The sequence below is a fragment of the Cryptomeria japonica genome, chromosome 6 (genome assembly GCF_030272615.1).
Source record: "Cryptomeria japonica chromosome 6, Sugi_1.0, whole genome shotgun sequence".
Lineage (NCBI taxonomy): Eukaryota > Viridiplantae > Streptophyta > Pinopsida > Cupressales > Cupressaceae > Cryptomeria > Cryptomeria japonica.
Genome location: NC_081410.1, coordinates 117,812,452 through 117,833,128, shown reverse-complemented (window position 1 = coordinate 117,833,128; position 20,677 = coordinate 117,812,452). Strand labels below are relative to the sequence as shown.

At 34.3% G+C, this 20,677-nt stretch overlaps 1 protein-coding gene across 11 annotated transcripts in view; it reads right to left on the bottom strand.

Moving 5' to 3' along the window:
• The window catches only part of LOC131074818 (phosphoglycerate mutase-like protein), a 77,518-nt gene that overhangs the window by 46,288 nt on the left and 10,553 nt on the right, over positions 1–20,677 (bottom strand). For all 11 annotated transcript variants that reach the window (XM_058011515.2, XM_058011522.2, XM_058011514.2 and 8 more), the window contains 2 exons: positions 9,823–9,897; positions 9,517–9,605 (listed from right to left, as the gene is read on the bottom strand). In XM_058011515.2, coding sequence (XP_057867498.1) covers positions 9,517–9,605; positions 9,823–9,897 — 164 coding nt within the window. The remainder of the gene's footprint in view (positions 1–9,516; positions 9,606–9,822; positions 9,898–20,677) is intronic.

Genomic DNA, 20,677 nt, shown 5'->3' with positions numbered 1-20,677 from the left:
AAAGGCCAACTGAAATGTTTCTTGCATTTGCGTTGGGCTTTTTAGGACCCAATTCCCCTTTTTGCATCTCCATTAGCTTGCATTTTGAAAAAGAGTCTCATTAATATGGCAGACATTGCATTGCAAAAGGAATGTTCCTTCGGAAACACCTAAATGAATCTTTGAATGAGATGTTCTTGATTCATTTTGCTCTTTGAAATCGTGTTTGAGAGATGGGCATTTCCTTTCTTTTTCACCTCATTTCCAGGTATGTTTCTTGTTTTGCTTTCTTTTGTTACTTTTCTTGATCTTTCTTGTTCCTAGTAAGTCTACCTTTGCCATGTGTTCTTGTTTCTGCGTTTTTTCAGATGCTTTGGGTGAGGGTTTTTGCAACCCAGCCACGCATCGCATCCCCTATTACTAAGTGCGTATGGTTGTGTATTCTCCTTGCAATTTTCCGATTGCAAGTGTTGATTCCTTTCAAAGCATGCTTACCAAATTCATTGCTTTCATTGCTCGATTGCATGTTTGTGCTTATTTATCTTTTACTTGCAATCGGGTTTGGGAACCTTGACTGCAAGCGTTCAAGCATTAGCCAATATCGTAGGTTCATATACTTGCAATCGGGTCTTAAGGCCCAATCGCAAGCCCTTCATGTAATACGCTTATCTTATACTTGCATTCGGGCCTTGAGACCTCGATTGCAAGCATGCTTACCAAATTTGTTGCTTGTGTTACTTGCTTGCACTTGCAATTGGGGTTCCAAGACTCGATTGCAAGTTACCATTATATGAGTTTTCCATTATGTGCTTACTTGCAATCGGGTCTTAGAACCCCGATTGCAAGTTTACTAAGCCTCTTTTATATGCAATCGGATCTTAAGGTTCCTACTGCAAGCTTGTCCCAACCATTCTTTTGCAATTCCTGCACACTTACAATTAGGTCTCCAAGACTCGATTGCAAGTACGAGTTTCAACATATTTTCCCCAACTTGTGCTCTTCCACTTGCACATTCCAAGTTCACACTCTTACACTTGCAATCCACCCCTTGAGATCCAAAATGTTGTCATTATCATTATCATTATGCACCATCCAAATTTGTTCATTTATTTTTCCTTTCTTCATGATAAATATAATGATAAGTCTAAAGTTGGACATTGTTTTTCCAAAAGGAAGATATCATGGCTTCTCCAATAGCTTGTGAAGATGTTTTAACTCTTTGGAGTTTTCATCGCAGTGTTGCAAATTCTTGTTCAATAACAGAAGAGCCAGCATCTCCTTCCAACAAGAAGATGAAATACAAGTATGATAAGTATCACTATATCAGAATGAAATTGCTCCTTCTCAAGTGGTTTCTCTTGTGGATGAGATTAAGGACACAGAGATTGGACATGTTGATATGTCTGAGTTTCTTGAAAGAGTGGAAGGATCGCCAAGTCATGGCATGCAGTTGCTCCTAAATAGTCATATCCACTTGGTTTCTACTTTCCCAGTGGCAGCCTTGGAGCCAAAATTTGTTCTTGCCTGTGCTTCTCATTTTGACAGTGGATCCAGAACAATCAAAGATGATGATGGTAATCCTATCATCAAATTGGATGCAAAAAACATCGATAAGATCTTCAAGGTTCCGGCTACTCCAGTATATGTAGGTGTTTCCATGAAAAGTGCTCTAGATCACTACAACTAGAAAAAGTCAGATTGCATAAGGCATATAAATTCAAAGTGGGTTAAGACTCCTAGAACTTGTTTCTCTAGATGGCTCAAATTGTATCGATTTGATTTCATTGAGGAAGTCAGTGATATGATCACACTTCTCAGTAGGATAGTGGGGTTGAAGCAGTCCAATGTATTTGAGATATGGATGTATAAATACATTGTAGTCATAAGGAAGGGTGAGTCTTATATCTTTTGGGGTGAAGTCATTAGTGATAATTTGTGTGAGCAGCTGTCACAAGTTTCAACCACCCTCACCTTATAGATGAATTCCTACTTAGTGTACATAGAAGCGTCACTTAGGCAATTTCCTAGTCTTTCTACCAAAGGTGACAGGTCACCGGTACCGGTATGGAAATATTACGAGCAACTCACTTTGAGACCCAATAGGATTCACTATAGGAGGTGCAGGATGCCTTCTTTGGTCACTTCATGTGTTTGTTTGCTAGAACACTTAAGAACAAGAGAGTGTCTGAGGCAGCTTGGAAGAAGGTGAATGAGTATGAATGCTTGTTTCTTCAGTTCCCAACTTTAACTTACATGAGAGTTGGATGCTTTGAAGATCAACCATATATGCCTCCATGATATCCTACTAACAAGAACATCCTGATCGAGTTGGCTAGACAAATGATGATAGTTCATGCAGTCCAGTTAGCTAACCATACGTTAGGCATCAACATATCCTCTCACAATCCACTGCAGATTGGTCGATATTCCTTGACAACCTTAGCAAGAGCCAAAGGCGTGCAAAATTGTGGTTTCAGCCATTGCGTGTGAGTTAAAACTCTCCTAATTTTAAGAGAAGGCTCCCCCATTTCTACTATTACAAATTAACTAAAAGACCAATCTAATTTGGGTGAAACAACATCCTTTTCTCTTTCTTCAGAAAAGATGATTTTCTTTTCTCTTTTTAGAAAAGAAACTGCAACTAATCAAACACATACAACAACTTAAGAAATTTTAACAACTACAAAGATTTTTATACAAAAAGGAAGTGAAGTTTCCATGAATGCTCAAAGACTTATGTCACTTCCCCGGACAAGAAAATAGAAACAAAGCTCAAAGTCTTTACTTTCCACTATTTTATCTACCTTTCAAAACGATTAGAATAAGAACAACGTACAACATACATCAGCACAAAGTCTCCTAATATAGGTGCACTTCTAAACTACTACAAATGGGAGCAACAACAAGCACAAAGTCTTACAATTCCTCTCTACTATGAACACTTAGCTGTAATGATTCAATCCTTAATACTCGTAGCACAAAAGCTACAAGAAAACAGATCAAAGCTCCTTTCAACAATCTTGTAATCTGATTTCATTGAGGAAGTCAGTGATATGATCACACTTCTCAGCAGGATAATGGGGTTGAAGCAGTCCAATGTATTTGAGATCTAGATGTATAAATACATTGTAGTCATGAGGAAGGGATAGTCTCATATCTTGTGGGGTGAAGTCATCAATGATAACCTGTGTGAGCAGCTGTCACAAGTTTCAACCACCCTCACCTTCTACATGAATTCCTACTTAGTGTACATAGCAACGTCACTTAGGCAGATTCCTGGTCTTTCTACCAAAGGTGACAGCTCGTTGATACCGATATGGAAATATTATGAGCAACTCACTTTGAGACCCAGTAGGATTCACTATAGGAGGGTGGAGAATGCCTTATTTGGTCAATTCATGTGCTTGTTTGATAAAATACTTAAGAACAAGAGAGTGTTTGAAGCAACTTGGAAGAAGGTGAATGAGTATGGATGCTTGTTTCTTCAGTTCCCAACTTTGACTACATAAGAGTTGGATGCTTTGAATATTAGCCATATATGCTTCTGAGATATCCTACTGACAAGATCATCTTGATGGAGTTGGCTATTACTACATCCTCTCTTTCACGAACTACCAGCTTCCCACCATCCAAGAAGAAAAAGCCTATCCCAAGTGAACCCTCACCTTTCCTTTTCAAGCCATTAATTCCTTCCATTCCTATTATTCCCAAGATGGTCGTTGTTGTAGGTCCTTAGGGGGGCATCTTTTGGTCCATTGGCCTTAACTCCACCTCTTCATCTTCTTCCACAAGGCTCACGAAAGATAATCAAAGATACTGAGGCTACTCTAGAAATGAGTATTGAAGTGGAGCAAGATATTATCTCCAACTTTGAGAGAATGTCTTGCAAGATGGTAAGTCAAAATGAAGAGTTGCTTCCTGAGGATGTGATACTTTATGAGTTGGTGTCAAGGCTTCATCAAGAATTGGAATCTGAGTGATTTACAGTGACCTCAATCAATAGGTTTGTGGATTTCCAAGTTTTCCTTAACAAGATGCAAACTCTTCTTGAGGAACACAAAGTAGTGATACTAAGATATTCTGATGTCATTATCAAAATTGTTGTTGTTGCAAGGAATACAACAGGACCAAATCCTAATGAATTGCAGGAATCAATTGACAGGTTTCAAGCTTTCATAGCCAGGGAGAGAGAAGAACAAGAATTGTCTCATGACACTTGAGTTTTATTTTTGTTTATGTATTTTCTTTTTGACAAATTACATGTAATGTGAAAACTTATGATCACAAGTAGTCTCATCACTTGTAATCTTGTAACTTGTAATTATGTGTAAACAAATTACAAGTTGAATAGCAATAGCACTATAATTTGAATAAGTCATGGTCAGTTATAGTTGCTTGTGGAAAAAGTCTTAGTTAGAATTCTCCCACTTTTTGCTCTTAGCCCCTCACCTATATATACAAGAGGGCGCTCTTTGTAATTTTTATCTTTTTAGCAAGCAAGAAAACTCTGCAGAAATTTATAGTGCTAAAAACTTTGTGCTTCATACTTGTAAATTGATTTTCTCAAGAAAGATCAAGAAAGCATTTGAGTTTCAAACTTTGTGTTGAAGCCTTGCTCTTATATCCATTGTGTTCTTCTGTCATAGTGGTGTTTTTTTTGTATTTGCTTGAGGTTCTAACAAGATTGTTGAAAGGAGAGTTGATCTAACTTCTTGTAGACTTTGTGCTACAAGTATTAAAGATTAAATTATTACAGCTAAGTGTTCGTAGTAGAGAGGAATTGTAAGACTTTGTGCTTGTAGTTGCTCCCATTTGTAGTAGTTTAGAAGTGCATTATATCAGCAGGCTTTGTGTTGTTGTATGTTGTACATTGTTCTTACTCTAATCATTTTGAAAGGTAGATAAGATAGTGGAAAGTAAAGACTTTGAGCTTTGTTTCTATTTTCTTGTCCCGGGGAAGCGACGGAAGTCGTTGAGCTTTCACAGAAACTTTACTTCCTTTTTGTGTAAGAATCTTTGTAGTTGTTAAATTTTCTTAAGTTGTTGTATTTGTTTGATTAGCTGCAATTTCTTTTCTAAAATCTAAAAAGAGAAAAGAAACTCATCTTTTTTGAAGAAAGAGAAAAGGATGTTGTTCCACCCAAATTAGATTAGTCTATTAGTTCATTTGTAATAGTAGAAAAGGGGGAGCCTTCCCTTAAAATTAGGAATTTTAACTCGCTGTGGCTGAAACCACAATTTTGCACACCTCCCGAGGTGTACAAAATTTTCAACCAACATTCTTCACCTTGCATGGACACATAAGTCAAAGATCAATCATTGTTTCATTTAGTTATTCATTCTCACCATCACATTCTATCCTATGTCATCACCCATTTCTTACTCATCCCCCAAGGGATTTCAACATTACCATTGTATCTACGAGGGTCTTTCGGCTTTGAGAAAGTGATCTGGGAAGAGCCAAGGATCAAACTTGGTATAATGAAGTCTTGCAAGGGTAAAGTCAAACCAGGTTCTACACTCTTACCTCAAATTTGGAGAGCTTGTTCAATAGTTCAGTTTGAATTTAGGCACTGGTAAGCACTACGAAACAAGGCATCATCTGATTGAACATGAAAATGTCGAATCCTGGGAGACAAGGCCAGAAGTTCGGCCTAAAGTTTGACCTTGGCAGCACCTTTAGAAGGAGGACTAAATCCTCACTTCATTGTTAACACCAAAGTTTTCTAGGGGAGGTGAAAGCTTGAACCCTTTCTTAGCATTGGAAGAAGTTTTAGGAGTAAGGTCATTTCTCTAGCAAATACCAAATTTTGGTCTACATTTCATTTCCTTATTCTATAGCCTCCTAAACACATATGTGCTCCAACCCCTTTGCTTATGTTCATGAGGAGTCATTGATGCCTTGGATTGAAGTTTGATGGTGGGAAGGCACAAAAAGTCTAGAGCTCATCCCTTTTTCCCACTGCAAACATCGAGACTTGGAGGGAATTATGTGATCTTCAGCCATAACCTCAACCTTAGAAAGCAAAAAGTCCTGCAAACACCAAAGTTGCTGAGTTTTGGCTGAACTTCAACATTTTCAAGGGGATGGGAATGACAAAAGTTCAAAAAACGTTGATCATTTCTTAGGAAAAGGTGAACTTTGGCCTGAACTTCGACCTTTTCAAGTATTTTGGACATAAAACTTGTTACCTTTTCACTGGCATACACCGAATCATGGGAGGATTAGATAAACTTTGGCCTTAAGCTCAGCATTTTCAAACAAAAAAGAACATGACTTAATCCTCCCTTACTGCAAATAGCAAACTTTGCAAGGAAGAGAGGAACTTCATCCTAAAGTTTGGCCTTGGAAGGTTGAAAAGAACAAGTCACAGTCTGAATTTTACCGAATGAACTTTAGTGTTTTCAAAGGAATTTGCAAGGAAAGAATGAACTTTAGTGTTTTCAGAGGCATTTGCAAGCACCTTTAGGGACAAGTTTCATTCCTTGTGCCAATGAAAATATCGAACTTTGGTCTGAAGCTCAAGTTTCAAGGAAAATCAAACTTGCTTGTAATCACTCTCCTTGGCTTCTAGCCCTCTAAGCTCATAGGTTTGATGTTGTACATCATTTCTTTTAGCATGCAATCTTTCTATCAATGTTTATGATTGCTTAAATTTGATCCTAGAAACAAAGTTGAGACAAACCTCGGAGGAAGGAGGGTCAAAAGATTAAGGCCTATTCCCTATGCTTTCCCTTGGATCATGTTGGGTTCTTCAATGGTCATATTTTCTTTCTTACTCCATGGCCTAAATCTTTCATGTTTCAATTTCACCCTATCCCCATGCTTGGACTTGATTCTCTAATGTATATACCCCAGAGCTCTCTTTATCTCTCTCATGGCTAGCAATGCAAAAAAAGGAAAGGGGATCCCTATTGGAGATAGGGAGTGTGTGCATAGCACAACAAGTTGCACCTCAAACATCAACTCAAGACTATCAGCATCAAAATTGCATATCACCCAATTCTTTGAAGACATGATGTGCTTAGTACTAGACTCATAGTGTTGAGCATGTGCCATTACCAACTACAAGAATTGAAAAGTAACTAGAGATTAAGTTGCTTGGATCAATCCACTACTAACAAACTTTCTCGCCAAGTTATTTCTTGTTTTTATTTTTTTTCTAATCTTTAAACCAATAATATTGATGTGACTGAAAATACTATATGTGACTATGTGATGAATTTAACAAAATCGTCTTGGACTCTAGCACATCTTCATTCAACTCAATTTATGAGAAAATGTACTTTTTATAGATTGAACCTCTAAAAAACTTAAAAGTGGGAACATTTCCTTATTGCAAATAAAAACTATAATCTAGAAATTGGAGTGATAAACAAGATATACACACTAAATAATAAAAAATAGAGAATGTCAAACTTTTTAAAAAAATCAGTCCTAGTTGCAACAACTGAAAAAAATATTCCATAATGCTTGGAATCAATCTTGAAACCTTCAAAAATAACAAACGACACACTATATATTTACTCATGAACAACAAAAATTAATTTACTTGAAAATAAAAAATATTGGCTTTTCTATAGACTTTTTACGTTTCTTTTATATTTGCATATCAATTTTTATTTATATAAGAATAATAATTATTGATTCGTAATAAAAAATTATTAATCAATAATTAATATTTTATAAATAAAAAATGAATAGACACACTTTGATAGGCTTATTGTTTTCAAGATAATAAACAACAGATGTAAAAAGGTGTCCAAAGAAAAAATTGATACACTTAATGAAAGTAGGTCGATGCCTTTTAAAACAAGAGGCTGAAGCACTAATAATATTTGCTACCAAAAAAATAGTTTTTTTATTGTTTTCAAGTTTAATTTTTTAGAATTAATACTTAATAATATAAAAATAATTCATTTTAATTTTATTTTTTTTAAATAATACTAATTTTTAAAATAATTAAAATTAATAATTTTTTAATTAAACATGAAAATTGATTTATTTTAGTATTTTTAACAATAATAATAATTTTAAAAATGATTTAATAGTTGATAATTTTAAATTAAAACAAACCAACAATAATTATATTCATAAGTAATAATGGGTTGTCCTTGTATCACAGCGGGTGTAGGCTGTGCACCTCCGGGTGGAGGTCTCGGGGTCGAAACCCCCGAGCCTCACGCCGTGTCGTCCAAGCTGGGCGGTAAGGTGAGGTGGAGGTTTATCCTGCCCCCTGCTAACTGTAACTATCCATAGGTCCCCCATCCCAGAAAAACATCTGCTCCGCCCCGCTAGTACCAACGGACCAATCTAGTAGCGCGTACCGCGAGGAAGGCCTAGCATAGATGTGGGGTAAAGTTTGATGTCGGCTCTCACTGTCAGCGGCTCGATCAATGGTTTGTCTTTGTTCATTGGCCAATGGAAATGATGGCTGGTGTTGTCAAGCCGTACAGGTGCTTCATCAAGGATGCCTTGGCTCACGACATGGAGATGAGGTCCTCCCATGTGATCTCACTGGTTCATAGCTCTAGTCAAAAGTGCTTACCCTTAAAAAAATATATATATTCATAAGTAATAATAAATTATTAATTAAAAATGGATGAAATATAATAAAAAAAATGAACAACACAATTTGTAATATAATAAAAAAATGACTTTTTAACTTAGACATTTGACAAACAAACTCACTTGATGATGGCAAAGAAGCTTCTTGTAGCACAAATAAGTTTCAAATTGGGTACAACATGATGTCGAAAATGGATGAAAGACACCTAGAGAGTGTAAAGAAACCTCACACTCTTCAAGCTTCAAGATTAATCTAAAAGTGTGATGCTTGCTGGTATAAATAGTTGTAATATGTTGTAGTCAATATTTCGTTTCCAAACAAATGTCATCCCTAGGTTCAGGCCCGGAATCCCAACCATGGATGATGCTTCCTCGAGTGAGACCTTAAATAGATACCCATTCTATTAAATCATTTATTGTTGTGTTAGTATACTGATCGATACCTGAACAAAGTTCTTATAAATAATTAAACACAATTATGTTTACTAGCATCTCAATGAGCGAAAGTTGAGAATTATGCCTTGGAATTTACAATTTGAAAGATGTCAGCAGGTGTTAAGTGGTATGGCTGTAACCTGACAGTGCATCTAAACTCTAAAGGCAATCTTGAAAGAAAACTTCTACTATTGGCTACATATTATTTTGTCATAAACATACAAAAGATAGCAAAATGTTATGTGTAGCAATGCAATATCCTGTAAGGAAGCAGGGTTATCTTCAAAGATCTGTTTAAATTCTAACATACATCTATGTGAATAACTTTTCAAAACTAATTTGAATAACATCTGAATTAACTTGCCTCAATTATTCAATACTTTAATCATAATATGTTGTCATGACTCAGAAGGCCAAAGGAAAAATAAATACTCTGCATAATATCATGTGTACTACTGCTGAATTTCTATAATGCTAAGTCATACAATTACATTCATGGGAAAATCTTGACAAGAAATTTCAATAATGCATACCAGTTAAGAAATGCTACTCCACGAGCTGCAATATCATATTCTTTTTCTCTAGCATCTGGCTTCCACAAAACATCCTCATCTGTTTCTACCTATATATAGGAAGAGCCTGATTTCAAATCTCATGGTTATGATTAACAATAACATGCAACAAATAAGAATGCTAAATCATCGAGCCAAGGACAGGCACAACCAATGGTCAATGCAAAACAAAGAGAAGTCATACATAAACAAGAAATCATTTTTGAGGTTTGAACAAAACAAGTCAAACTTGACAATCCTTTATAAATGTTCACCTTGATATCTTACCAGTGAAAAATCAATAGCAGGGAAAAGGGTCTGACACTCGCTGATGCTTTTTCTCTGGTCACAAGGATGTAGCCCCTGCAAAGAATTTTTTTGTTATAAAACAATAGTAGCTATATGAAAAACCACAACTTGTCCTTTTGAGCCCTATTTTATAATGGAGAGTCCCAACTGTCCCTTATAGCAATATAACCAACACATTATAAAAAGAGTATGCAGCTAAGAAATTGAGTCAGTGTGCGAACACCAAAATGAGGTTATGAACTTGTATTTATATCCTCTTGCAGTTTACAATGACTAGTCTGGATCTCTCTTCAAGATTAGGATTCGCAATCATAACATCATCAATTATTAACTTTGCCATACCAAAATAAACAGTAACTAAAATACTCGACACACCAAAGTCATATGAGTAACCAGGACTTGCTGAAAATTGAGAACTTGAGTTTGCCTTGACCCTTTGCTGTCTGAATGTCTATAGGGCTTGATATGAAAAATACAAAGCAGTAGACTTTCTTTATTAATTGAATAAAAATTTGTTTCCCTTCCCTTTCTTAGGGTCTTCAAAGGCCTGACACTGATCCATAGATCAGGGAAAATGTAATCAAGAAATAGCAGGAAATTGAAAAAAATTGGATTTATTCAAAAGAATTATTTGTTTTTGCTCTTTGTGCAAATTCTTTATTTCTTAGACAGTGAATATGCATTCACTGCAGCAATCCCAGAATTCATCACAGTGATTTCACAATTGTGGCAAAATTTTAATTAAACTCCCTGGCAATCACATGTTTGCCACAATGTCAGAAGAATTGATTTCGTGACTAGCACAGCAAGTTGAGAACCAGAAATGAACTGAAACTTTTGGGGTTCAAATTTTCATGATTTTTTTCTTGTAACCTGACCTCAGTAGAAAGTTCTCTCCATTTTTTTTGTGTAAATAGACTTGGGAGCGTGATTTTCTATTGCACAGAGCACTACTTTTTTTCCTTCTAAATGGAACTTCAGCTACATGGTCTAATAGATTTGAGTGAACACCTCGACTGAATGTAAAATTGATTTCCCAATACCATATTAGTATCTCTCATGCCAACAACATAGAAGTGATCAGTCCTAAGGTTATTCTCAATTGTAGAATCTTCTTCATGCAATGAATGGTGCATCCATCCACTAAAGTCTTTTGTCCATGGACCTCTCTTTACCAACAATCCTTCACCAAAAAACTTGTGCGTTGTCCCACTATCAAATAGTACCGTGACCCTTTGCCCATGCAACACTCTAACTCTAAAGGGGTTGTACTGGAATATTGAAGAGGGTGGCCAAAGTAGCCCCAAAATTAATTATTTCTGTGTTTTAGGATATAGCTCCTCTCTAGATTGAAGCTCCTCAATTTGAAGTTCTAAATCTGAAACCACTTCAATGTAATGTAATTGCCCACAACCAAGACATCTATTTCCTTGTTCCAATGGCTCTCTATAGTTGACGCATATCTTCTTTCTCCTCAATTCATTCTTGTTTCTTTTGTCCTTTCTAGATGACAAATTCTTTGATTGTGTAATCCCTTTCCTAAAAGGTTTCTTTGGAGGAAGTTTTGGCAGGTATCTACACTTACGAACTAAAGTATTTAATGTCAGGGCCCTCTTAATTGCCTTTTTTAAAGAAGGTGGTTTGAAAGCCTTCACCAAATCCTTGAGAGGTTCAGATAGGCCCTCCATCAAAAGCACAGTAAGACTCCTTTCGGAGACATCAAGAACCATCATCGACAATTTTTGAAATTTCCCCAGAATTATCCACAAAGTTGTACTATTTGAGCTGGGAAAACTCCCTAAAACGGTCCTCAAACTCTTTTTGGTTTATCAATCTTATGTTGAATTCATCATATGTGTTGATGAGTCTATGATCCTAGGTGAGCAGCCCATGGTACCACCATTCATGAGCATGTCTTCCAAATGAAGGGTGGCAAACTTAATGGCTTATTCAAACATGGGTTTAGGTGACAAGCATATTTCTAACTTTTGGATCCAAGAACAAGCTAGACACTTATTTGATCCATCAAAAGTAGGAAGTGGTGGCTTTCTAGTGTATTTTGTAAATCCCTATTATGCTAATTTGTCACAGGCCTTCATTTCTTGGTCCATTTCTCATCCATAGAGATTTGCATGGGACATTTATAACTAGATATTTGGTGCAAGAGAGTTATATTTATCATGACCCTATCGTTTTTATTAATGTTTGCTAAAGTAAACTCCTCACCAATATGATTCTAGGCTACTCTAGGAATACTCAAGTTTTGTCCTTGGTTACAGAATCAGGTATGGGTACGGTTACACAGGTATGAAATGCTGGTATGGCAGAAATTTTCTTTTTCTATTTTTTTTTGGTTTTTTTTGGGGGGGGGAGAGGGGTGTTCATACAAAAATATAATTATATATATATACATACATATATATACATACATATATATATACATTTATATGTATATATATATATATATATACATATATATATATGCATACATATATATATACATATGGATTCGTGAGTCCTAGATGAGTTTTCAAATATATATATATATATATATATATATATATATATATATATATGTATGTATGTAGAGACATATATACATACATACATACATGCATGCATATATATATATACATACATACATACATACATATATACATACATATACATATACACATATATGTATATACATATATGTGTATATGTATATGTATGTATATATGTATGTATGTATGTATATATATGTGTGGATATGTATATGTATATATATATATATATACATATACATATGTATATATATATATATATACATATACATATGTATATATATATATATATACATATACATATGTATATATATATGTATGTATATATGTTTGAAAACTCATCTAGGACTCACGAGTCCATATGTATATGTATATATATATATATACATGCATACATACATACATACATATATATATGTATGTATGTATGTATGTATATGTATATGTATATATGTCTCTACAATGCTACATACATACATACATACATACATACATATACATATACATATACATACATACATACATACATACATACATATATATATATATATATATATGTTTGAAAACTCATCTAGGACTCACGAGTCCATTGGCTCGCCGAGTCAACTCACCACGAACTCACAAGCCACATCCTGCTGAGTCACCCCAAAAAATGCCCGATTTTTTGCAAAGGACTCGTGGTCGGACTCGCGAGTCCCAACCTACGACTCTCACGCCTATTTAGAAACACCCAAACAGCTAAAAAAGACATTTTTTGGTTTTTTCTTCATTTCATTTTGTTGTTTGGGGCCCAAAATAGGTCTGCAAGAGTCCATTTCTTCATATTTTGGTTCAAAATCGTCCATTTTCAATCATCTAAAAAACAAATTCGGGGGCATAGCCCCCGAACCCCCACTTTCAGTCCACGGGGAAATGCAAGAGCATTTCCCTGCAACCCTTCTATCATTGGGTTTTTCTCATATCTAACAACTTATCATTGCTGCCCCTCAAACCCATTACGGTCTCCACTCCCAAACCCTCACTAGTTATTGAGTATGAATCATGAAATTTCATATATTAAGTGTTTAAAGACCATATGACATGTGCAATATTTGAATTATGACCAATTGATAGTCAAAATAGGCTTTTATGTTCTCTAAATGCATTAATTTCTTTTTGTTTTTTGTAAAATAATGGGTTTTTTTTTGGCAAAGTCCTAATTGAGTTTTTTGTCGAGTCCTATTTTGGGCTTCCAAGTCATTGTTGTGTCCAAGTTTTCAAACTTTCACACACACACACATATATATGTATATAGCTAAAAAAACAGAATTAAGATTAGAATGTCATATACCAATACATATGCTAAACAAAACCATTATAAATTTCAAATTTTGAAACACAACATACTAATTTCAATTTGTTTTCAATATCTAAAAGATCAAACTAGAATCACTAATCAATTCCGAGTTCACTAATCAACACCATATGAGTCATCATCAATATCAAGATTGTCATCAACATTAACATTAGATGATGGTACCCAACTGCCACTTGCACTAAAAGTATGTTGGCTACTTGATTCCTCAATAACTGAAGATTGTGCAACAATAGAAAGATCCAAGTCAGTATGCTCCAGTTCTACATCCCACAACTTTGTTGCCCCTTCCTTGTACTCATTATATTTGTGGGTAAGAAGGTGCAAGTTGGAATGCACATAGGCTAGATCCTCTTATTTGCTTGATGCCAATCAATTGGACTTCACTAAGTACATGGACTATGTACTCCAATTCCATTCAGCTGAAGAAGAACTAGCAACTTATTGAAGCAAAGGGATCTCTCGTTAGAGCCTTTAAATTAACAATTTTGTACATCAAACATCAACTTTGGAAATATTAATTTTTAAATGAACAATGAGAAGGCAAGAAGATGGAGTGGGGTGGTTTGTTCCATTTCTCAACACAAATTGATTACATCTCTTTCAAGAAGGTTTCTTAAGGGTCTTGTTCTTTTTCATTTATGATGAATTTTATTTTCTCAATCATTGAGTCTATTCCACCATAAACCTCCCCCATGAATTGGAGACATCACATCATGACCATCATATAACTATCTCAAGTGCTTCAAAAGACCTATGCCTTCACCAAACCTTTTGAGGCATACACTCCTTTTTCTCTTGACGAAAATCTGAAAGTTCTTGGGGATACTAAATCACTAAAGGCACCCGTAAAGTCCAATGACAAATATTCTGCGTTGGTTGTTTATGCAATGCATGTATTCCAGCCTCCAATTGTATCTTCTCTCAGATCCTTTGTGGCTAGGGAGGCTTCTCCTTTAGCAAGGTTGATTGTGAGCTCTCCCATTGATTCCTCAAAGCTAATTTATGCTAGTGAAAACAATCTTTTAGATTCATCAGAAAGATGAGCCTTACTAACAAAAGAAAAGAAGACATCCTCTGCAAATGACACTCAAGTCACTTGCAAGATGTCTCTTTGTTCTCATTTTAAGAAAGGCTAGCATGTTTTAGTCAAGCATACAGTGGCATCCATATACTCAATTATATATAGGTCTTTTAATTCAGCCTTTTATAATTTCCATCTCAGTATTCATGGAGATGTCTTATTATACACCCCTATTATTAAGGTGTGGTTTTGAATGTAATCATTTTTGGTGTTTAACATATATTAAAATGGGAGCGGGCCCAACTCCTCACTCAACTGACCAAAAGAAGAATGCGAACCTAACCCTAAATCCCCATTTAAGACTACAAGCATTTAAAAATTTATTTGTTAAAGTTGTTAGAACCTCCATCTCTTAACTAAGGAACAAACATGTGCACGACCTCCTATTCAAAAATCACAAATTTGACCAGTTAAAAACATACAACTACATAGCTAAAGAAAGAGTTTCTACAATTGAAATTTGAAAACAAACCAGATATAAATAGTTAATTTTTTTTCTCCAAGGAATTACCTTTAAGTACATTGGGTTTTCTTTTACTAGCTCCACCAAAACTGAAAAACTTTGCATGCGTTGTTGATTATATTGGAACTACATTTAGTCAAACTTTAAATATGGCAACATCGTAGGTCAAGATGCAAGTGCACAGTTGCATGCATGGAAAGGAACATAGAGCTCTTGATGATGTGATCATACAAAGACCAAATTCAAACTCATGATAAGAAGAGTGAGGTTGGGTTTGCTAAATAAAATTAAGAAGACAAGAGTTGGTTGATAAAAAGGGATTGTGCAAGCAAAGCATAGAAGAAAAATGACACGCAATTATGAAGAAGAAATGTAAATAAGCAACTAACAACAGATAATACACAAGTTACAAGATGAGCAAGATAGTGTGCATTCATCACCACATATTATCAACTCATTTAGAGAAGTGTCAAGGTTGATATGAATGTCCAAGGATATAACCACTCCAACAGTGCTTTTCTATCAACTTTGCCACTTAACTTGACAAACAACCAAGAGTTCTTTTTTTCACCTCTGCCACTCAAATAAGGAAAAAGCCGCGAAAAAACTGTCACCTTTGCCACTGAAATTGGCAGACAGAAGCCAGAAGTGCTCAAGGAACAATTTGCCAGTTACAGTTAATTTAAATGAGTGATTCTGGAGGTTTTTTGCTACTTATAAGGGTTGAAACATGTTGAAAGTCCTTATAGAGATTGTCAACTACTTAAACAATGATATTAACCTGCTAGGCGCAGCTCTTTCCTTCATTGCCACTTCTCCAACATTTCAACGAATTTATCATTTCTTGCTTTTACATATGATCTGACTAGACAAAAAAACTTTAGAAATGACACATCTTGCTTAGGACAGAACAAGCAAGTAAAACATCACAGCTAAATCACAATACTTGGATTTTAATTTGTATCAAATTGACAAATGACCATGATGGAACATGCAAAAGAGAGTTTTACATTCAAAGTTTTATAGGGATGTAATAGGGATTACTGACTTACATACAATTGGGGCACGCCCCTTTAGCAAGTGACCTAAGAGAAGCTAACTTTTACCAATCACCTTGATAAAAGGAATCATCAATTTTGAACAACTCTGCCAGACAAAGGGGAGAAAATGGAGAATGACCCTAAAGTCATAATGTTTAAGATAGTTTGGTGAGAATCAGTCTGATAGGGTGAAGCAACAAAAGGCAAAGAGTCCTACATCTGATCATAGCTTTGAATGGTCTCAATAGAAAGAGAGCAGTTAGGAAATATCCATGTCTTTATACACAAAGTTACTGGTTTCCAGTTACACAAGCAGTTTTAATATTTTCTTTACACACATCTTCTGTCATAAATTGGTAATTAGCACTCTTTGAATGGCATCACATGACCCTGACATATCTTGGAGAATACAAAAAAGTTCTTGTAAGGGAATGTTTTAGAGGCAATTGTGAACAGTAATATACAGATGATCTGGAAGGCCTGGAAAAGTATAATTTTTGCTTGTGCTAAGCAACAGGGACTTCTGTATTTGTTTTAACTAGCCCTGACAAGACAGAAAGTTTTACTTTTGAGACAGGTGATGTCTAAACAGCAGATGGTTTCTGATTTGTGTATGAAATTTGAATAAGTTTTTAGGGCAAAGGCTCTTGTGGAAGGATGTGAAGAAGCATCTGACGTGTATATGTAACTCTCTGGGGACTTGGATTGGTATCCGATCCCTGGACTATAAAATGTTGTGACAGCGATGGTAAACAATTTTTTCCAAGAATATATATTGAGATATGGGGCAGCTTCTAAGTCAAACTAAATATTAACTGAAAGCTATTAGATTTCCACAATCAATATAAAAATTGTATGATTAGATTGTGTATGCAATTTTTATCATCAACGTTTCGGATCACACTCCATGATCCATCATCAAAATGCAAGAGAGTTCAAGGAGTGAAAAATGATGAGCTGCAAACCAAGGTTCTAATATAAAGAATGGAGAGAGGAGAGAATAGGCACGAGGACCAAGGATGATGAAAAGAACCAAAGAACCCAAAAAAAATTATAAAATAAACAAAAAAAGGTGAAAACTAATAACAATAAGAACAAAGAAAAGCCAAAAGAGATATATATATATAAAATCAGAACACAAAATTGATAAAAAAACAGATAAAGAGCAAGCTCACAAAACACTTGAAGTAAAATGCAATATAAATAAGTAAAAGAAAAGGGAAGAAAAACAAATAGAAAAACAAAAAATGAAAGAACTAAATAAACATTAACAATAAGACCAAACAAATTAAAAATAAGCCAAAGAAAGAAAAAAAATAATATATATATATATATAAATATATACACAAAAGAAGATCAAAATACACTTAAGGAAAAAAATAAGCATATCAATAACAAATAAAGAGCAAGCCCACAATGCACGCAAACAAGATGTGTACTTATAATTAAATGTAATTTAAATATAAGAAAAAGAAAAAGAACAAGGCTAGAGAGACAAATAAAAATAAAGACTAAAAATATGAAAGAAAATGAACTGACGAGATACAAACAATTAAGAAAAGAAAAAGAAAAAAGAAAAATTAAAAATTAAAATAAATAAATATATATATATACACATGTATGCACATATATATATATATATATATATATATATATATATATATGTATGTATATGTGTATATATATATATATATATATATATGTATGTATATGTGTATATATATATACATACATACATATGTGTATAAATATATATGTATATACATATATATATGAACTAAAGGGATACAAACAATTAAGAAAAGAAAAAGAAAAATTAAAAATTAAAAATAAAAATAAATATATATATATATATATACACATACGTATGCATATATATATATATGTGTATATGTGTATATATATATACATACATGCATATATGTGTGTGTATGTAAATATATATGTATATACATATATATATGAAAATTTTTGTAAACATATAAATATGTACGTGTATATATGTATGTACGTGTATATATGTATGTATGTGTATATGCATATGTATGTACGTATGTACGTGTATATGTATGTACGTATGTATGTATGTATATATAGCAAAAGAACACAAACAAAAGAGCACACTAATGAGATACTAAAACATGAAAACAAAATTAGCACTTTAAAAACAAATTAAAAGACACATAATAATAAAAAGAAGAAAAAGGAAATAAAAACAAAAAGAAGAACAAAGTAGTCAACAATTCATTAATTCTTTATTTATTCTTATATTTGTAATGTGCTATAAATATAAGATTGAATAAAAGGGAAAAATGAAATAAGAAACAAAAAGAAAGAACTAAATGAAGAAAAGAGATAAAAAATAACCACACAAGAAAGAAAGAACAACAAAAAGAACAAAAAAAAAAGGGGAGTAAAATAGCTAGAAAGAGGAACAACTTAAAAGAAAAAAGATAAAAAAGAAGAACAAAAGAAGAAGAAGCCAAATAAAAATAATAAAAATGAAACCTAGAAGGGAAAGAAGAAAAAAAAAAGTAAACATAAGAATATATGAATGAATAAAAATACTAAGAACAAAATAATATGAAACCAAAACAATAAGCCCTAATAAATACACAAATTAGAAATAACAAGAAGGAAAAAGACAACTCCTAAGCCAAAAGAAAGAAAGAACCTAAAACGCTCAAATAAACAAACCAAAAGAACCCCCTCCAAAAAATTGAAAAGGAGAAAGAGAAAGAAGTCGAAGAAGAAAGACACGAAGGGAGGGTGGAGGGGTTCGGGAGGTAAGGCCACTATGAAAGGACCAAGAAGAGAGAGGTCAAGAAGGGGGAAGATGGAGGCCACTAAGAAATGACAACAAAGGTTGCCAAGGACTTAAGCTCCACCCGTCATCTTGATTGAGATTGGGGGGGTTATTATTGATTTCAATGACCTCCTTAAGTTTCCTTTTAAAAAAGTTGTCCTCCTTAAACACAATTTGAGTGTCCTCTAAAAGGATGTGGTGCTTAGTGGCTAAAGAATGCTCTGCTAAAGCCGATTTTATATTACGCTCATGTTTAATGTCAGCACCATGCTCTTTGATTCTCGTGTTAAAGGAGTGGCCTATTTCACCAACATAAGGGGTGCCACGGGAGCAAACAACCTTATAGACCTCAAATTCTAAAAAGACATCCCTAGAGTCTTTGAGCAAGGGAATGCGACTTTTAAGGTGGACAAGGGTTTGAAGGAACAATGCACACCTTTTTTGAGATCTTGTGGGAGATGCCTTCAATATAAGGGAGAGAAACAAACGGGAGAACCTCGGGTTGAGAGCAAAGAGGATTGGAAATGGAATGAAAGAAAGATTTAGCTTGGTGGAAGGCTTTGGAGATTTGCTTGTTTGAATACCCAGTCCATTTGAAAACTTGCCACAAATGGGAAAGCTCCTAGTTTAAGTATTCGTCGTCACAAATACGATAGGCTCTCAAGGCCAAAGTTTTAAGGATCCCAACTTTTTGGCTAGGGTGGTGGTGAGAAGAGGCATGGAGATAAAGGTCAATGTGGGTAGCCTTGCGAAACACTCAACGCCCAAGGGAGCCATCGAGTTTTCTAAGGATTACAACATTCAAGAAAGGTAAGTGGTTATCTGATTCTAGCTCTTTGGTGAAAGAAATGCACGGGGCTATACTATTGAGGTGTGCATGAAACTCTTCTAAGCTATCAAGACCATGGGGCCAACACACATTGGTGTCATCTACATATTGCTTCCACCACTTAGGAGTAAGGGGGAAAGAGTGTTATATATATATATATATGTGTGTGTGTGTGTGTATACATACATATATATATATATATAGATTTTTATTTTTTCTTTTCCTCCTCATTTTATTTTCTTAGTTGTTTGGGTTTTATTGTTTGTGTCTATTCAGTTCATTTTCTCTCATTTTTCTAGTCTTTATTTTTATTTCTCTCTAGCCTTGTTCTTTTACTTTTTTCTTATATTTAAATTACATTTAATTATAAGTACGTATCTTGTTTGAAAGCATTGTGCGCTTGCTCTTTATTTGTTAAGGTATTCTTATTTTTTCCTTAATGTATTTTGATCTTCTTACATGCATGCGTGTGTATATATATATGTTTTTCTTTCTTTGGCTTATTTTTTATTTGTTTGGTCTTATTGTTTCATTTTTTGTTTTTATATTTGTTTTTCCTCCCTTTTCTTATACTTATTTATATTGCATTTTAGTTTAAGTGTTTTGTGAGCTTGCTCTTTATCTGTTTTTTATCAATTTAATGTTCTGATTTTATATATATATAGTGTCCCCTACTAGATATAGGCCTTATATTGGATAAGTGTAGTTTGGG